The 4,570-nt window shown below is 33.3% G+C and overlaps 1 protein-coding gene across 1 annotated transcript; it reads right to left on the bottom strand.

The window, feature by feature from the left end:
• Nucleotides 1–229: 229 nt before the first annotated feature.
• LOC126664630 (uncharacterized) lies at nt 230–2,659 on the bottom strand. The gene is made up of 5 exons (XM_050357129.1): nt 2,030–2,659; nt 1,550–1,933; nt 1,175–1,472; nt 978–1,091; nt 230–890 (listed from the first exon to the last, which is right to left on the bottom strand). Exons 1-5 carry the CDS (start codon nt 2,354–2,356, stop codon nt 778–780), a joined length of 1,236 nt encoding a protein of 411 aa, XP_050213086.1. The 5' UTR covers nt 2,357–2,659; the 3' UTR covers nt 230–777.
• Between the last annotated feature and the right edge of the window lie 1,911 nt (nt 2,660–4,570).

A 4,570-nucleotide genomic window follows, 5' to 3' on the forward strand; every position in this document is an offset into this window, starting at 1 on the left:
TTATTATTTATTTATTTCTGTAATTTTTTTTCTTAATATTGTTGAGGTTTAATTTGACAACCATGATTTTTATACAGCTGTTTCATCTGGTAAAGAATAGTGAAAGCACATGGCTCAAGAAAAAGATTCAAGCTTTAGACAAAATTAATAGCTCAAGATCAAATATAATGGCATTGCACTAATCGCTATACTAAATAAACAGAAGTACAAAACAAAGAGAAGAGAATAATAAAATCAAAATCCAATTTCATTTTATTCAATACTTGATGGCCATTGGAGTGGGTGGCTAGGGCTTGCAATGAAGCATAAAAATACCCATTACAGAAACAAGAAGATAATTGCCTGCAAAACAAGGCACTAATCTCCCCTATTGGATATCATTAACAGACTCTCTAATCATACCAAAATCAAATATATTGCCTGTAATCAGAAACACAAAACAAGAGAATCTCTTTTTTTCCCTTACCACCCAACTTTTTTTCCCTTTAGCCAAACAAAAAGAACCATAGCTGCTGCTTCTGCTGCTGCATCATATTATAATATTTCTTCCCTAAAACAAAACACTTATTTTGCCCTAATTCTAACCCAAAAAACCTTTTCTTCTTTGCTTCAACAACACTATATGTGTTTATACTAAAAAAAACACTACAAACATTTTTCATTTTGCTTGTTATTTTTCTTCTAATTTTAACTTCCAAATCTCCTTTCACTTTCCTAAGAAACTCTAACCAAAGAACAAAATAATAAGGCTGTAGTAACCCAAAACAAAATCACGGGTCAGTAAGTCCAATCCTGAGGTAACCTCAATTCATTGTTGATTTCTGGTTGTGGCCGAAGAGTACGCTTCTGATTCGAAACATGATTACTGTTACGCAACCTCGCTGCATTATCTGTAGAACATTAAATTAAACAAAATTTAAGTAACTAATTAACACAGCAAGTAATTCAAGAAAAAACCACTCCCCAACAATACTCACCGCTTGCCGCTGGAGTGAAACGAGGCTGAAATTGCGGCTGAACACCGCCCGAATTGTCCAAATCCAAATTCAATGCTTGCACAACTCTTGCTGGTAGTAAAACTGTCGAACAAGCTGTTCATAGAAAAAAATTAGCATCAACTAATTAAAAAATCCATAAAATGATTAACACCCGAGTATCAGTTAAAAAAGGCTACCTGGCTTCTTGCGAGATTCGGTGGGGGTACCGATTCGACGAGGCAAGAAAACCCCGGTGCCGACGGATTCCCTTTTGGCAGCAGGATTTCCAAGAAACAGAGCACGCATGTTCTGATTGTGTGGTTGCTGTTGAACCTGCTGTATAGTTGGCCAAGCAGATGGAGACAAACCTATAGACCTTCCATGGTTTCTTCCTCTGTTGCTGTGGACCACTGTTTGTGTTTGCCTTCCCCAACAAACATTACCACCACTCTGTTGCTGCTGCTTCATCATTTGTTGCTGTCTCATCTGCTGAAACTGCAATAAAACAAAAAAAAATCTCAGTATATACTTCAACCTTAATTGAAAAGCAAAAAAAAAATCATGTGGCTTACTTGAGATACTTGTAACTTCTGGTAAGATAATGAATTATGCGGCTGGGTGGTGTTCTGTAGGCCAACAAAATTAGGGTTTGAGCTATTGACCGGAACAGTGACCGGAGAGAGTTTTCGCGGCGGACCGACGATTGCTTTGTTAAAGCCATGATAAAAACTATTATTATTATAATAGGGTTCATCTTCTTGGCGGTGTTGTTGATTCAAACTAATCTTCGCAACTTCACCAGCCGCTGCATGCAGTAAATCCCAAGTCGCCGGCGGTGGTGACGAAACTTTAGAGACTCCATTCGGGCTTCCACGGCTTGAACCTTGGCTACATCTGCACCCATCGTTTCCAACTCCGCAGAGAGTTGATTGAGGTGAACCAGATAAAACCGCTTCCTGTAAAAAAATACACAACCAGTCAAAAATCAGTCTCACAAACAAGAACGCCATAGAAGAAAAAAATACTCTAAAAGAATAAAATGAAAAAAATACCTTGGCGGTTTCAGTAGTAGGAGTTTCAAGTTTAGAGCGAGCCATTTTGCAAGTTAACCCAGCGATATAGTCTTCTTCGTCACTCTCGTCAGTAGAAGAACTGATAACAGACTCAACCGGAGAGCTGAGATCGGAGCAAATCCCGTACGAACCCAACTCAAACGGAAAGAAATTCTTGAAAACATCAGTTTCAAAAGTAAACCCATCTTTCACAGTCTTCGTGTTATTATTATTCTTGTTATTCTTTTCATTGTCGGTGAACAAATCGTCGTCAGTGAGGAACTGCGGCGGCAGCCAAAACTCACCGTCGTCTAAACTCTCAGCCATACTTAAAACAAAACAATAACGAAAAGAGAAGGAAGAGCGGTGCTTTTAAGAGTGTGGGAACGTTTGGTGGTGGGTTAAGATTTAATGATGGCAAAAACCAGTTGGATTTTTGCTGGATTTACAGAGTCAGGGACCCAGTTAAAGAAAAAACTTCAAATAAAGAGATTCTTGTAGAGAGAACAAATTCTTGGGGGTTAAGGTTTAATGGCTGCGAGTGAGTCACTGAGTGACGAGTTTAAGGAAAGAATTAAGAGAGAGAGAGTGTTTGAAATGGAGTTATGGGATTTGTATTTGTAGAGAGAGAGAGCGCCAGAAATGCTAATAAAGGGTATAGTGTGGACTCTGTATTACGTGTACCATTCGCGTGGGACGGGAGGTGTAAAACACGCGCGTATGTTATTTTTTGAGTGGGGGCCAGTGAAGAGTTGATGCCAGGTATGGTAAGTTAGTGGGGTCGTTTGACTGGTATTTTAAGGCACTTGGCATGCATGTGACAATGGCCAGTACAAACTTTTGAATTTCCCTTTTTATTTTTAATTTGGCTAATTTATTTTGAAGCCCCTATATTTTTGCAATTCTGTTTTTCTGGTCTTTTTATAAAGATTTGTTTTTATCTAATCTTTAATTTTTGAGTTTTTTAGATGGAAAAGAAACATACACGACATTAGCTATAAAACACGCGTGAAGCTGAATTTAATAGAGATTAAATAAATAAAAAAATTAAACATTAAAAAGAAGATAAACAAAATTTAAAAAGTATGAGAATCAAATAAATAAAAAATTAAAAATATTAAAACTAATCAAGTAAAAAATTTAAACGATTAACTAAAATCTGCTTATTATTATTTCATTTGGTAATGGTAACAATAATTGAATACACACATAGTGATTATGGTTAAAAATAATCGATTAAATCAAATTCGAGAAATACATAAACCGAATAAATACAAAATTTTAAAAAATGATTAAATAAATAAAAGAATAAAAGTTCAAGGACCTCTGGAGAGTTTGGCCTTTTAACTTTTATGAAATTCCCCACATAATTATTAAAATTAATGATGACTTGATGGGTTTAATTAGTTTCAGTTTAATTTTTCGGTCACTTTATGTATATATTTGGGTGGCTCATTTTGTAGTCAAAAAGCCCTATTGGATGACTGTTTTGCAGTATCATCATTTGATTTTGATATCACTTTCTCATTGTGATGAGAAGTTGTTATCTCTGTATATAAATACATTCACTTCATTTATTGAAGTATAGCCTATGCTAAAAAAAAAAAATTAAAGTTATTAATTGGGCGCCAAAACTCTAAATACATGACGTATGGGTATATTGTTACTCTTTGCCGCTAATTAGCCAATGAATGGAAATAGACATTTTTCCTTTTTGTTTTGAGTCCGCTTAACTCAATATTCTCACCACTAAGAGGATGTATTGTTCTAAATTATTGAATGAATGATTTTGTAATACACAATAAATTAATATTTAATATTTTAATAAAATTTAACAGTTAAATATTCTTAATATTAAAATTAATTGGCAGTTTAAAACTAGAACACGTCTAAAGATTCTTCGTTTATTTAAATAAGATAAATTAAAACTTACTATAAAAATAACATAACTATTCTAAAATTATTATTTTTTTTTTTATTTAATCTATCCAGCTAGAATTAATAGATAATTATATGATAATAAATATTTAAATAATAAATAAAAAATTGTAATTTTAAAGAAAAATAATAAACTATCAATTCATTCCTTATGTTCAAATTTGATTGTGGATTTTAAATGAAAGAATGTAATACATCATTTAACATCTATTAAAATTTACTTACAAAAATATTGCGAACTTTTAAAAATTACATTTTATATTTGGCCACTTGAACATTTTTTTATTTTCTCTCAATTTTTATTAAAAAAATTCTGCATTTAAAACAAAAATTAACAATACACAGTCGAAGTCCAGTAACATGCCACCGGAATTTGCTGGAAAATTTCTGGCCAACGGCGATCAACACGTGGTATGCTCAATGTTGAACAGTGGATTGTTGACTGTATAAGTGTACTTTTGATATTTTTTCTGTACATATTCAGTATGTTTTGGTGTATAGATTTTGTTGATTATTATGCATAGGTGTTTTTTAAGTGTTTATTAGAGGTCTTTAATGTTTTTTCCGTGTTTTAAGTCCTTTTTGGTGTATTTTTGGCATTTT

This window comes from Mercurialis annua, linkage group LG1-X (assembly GCF_937616625.2).
Source record: "Mercurialis annua linkage group LG1-X, ddMerAnnu1.2, whole genome shotgun sequence".
In the NCBI taxonomy this organism is placed as follows: Eukaryota; Viridiplantae; Streptophyta; class Magnoliopsida; order Malpighiales; family Euphorbiaceae; genus Mercurialis; species Mercurialis annua.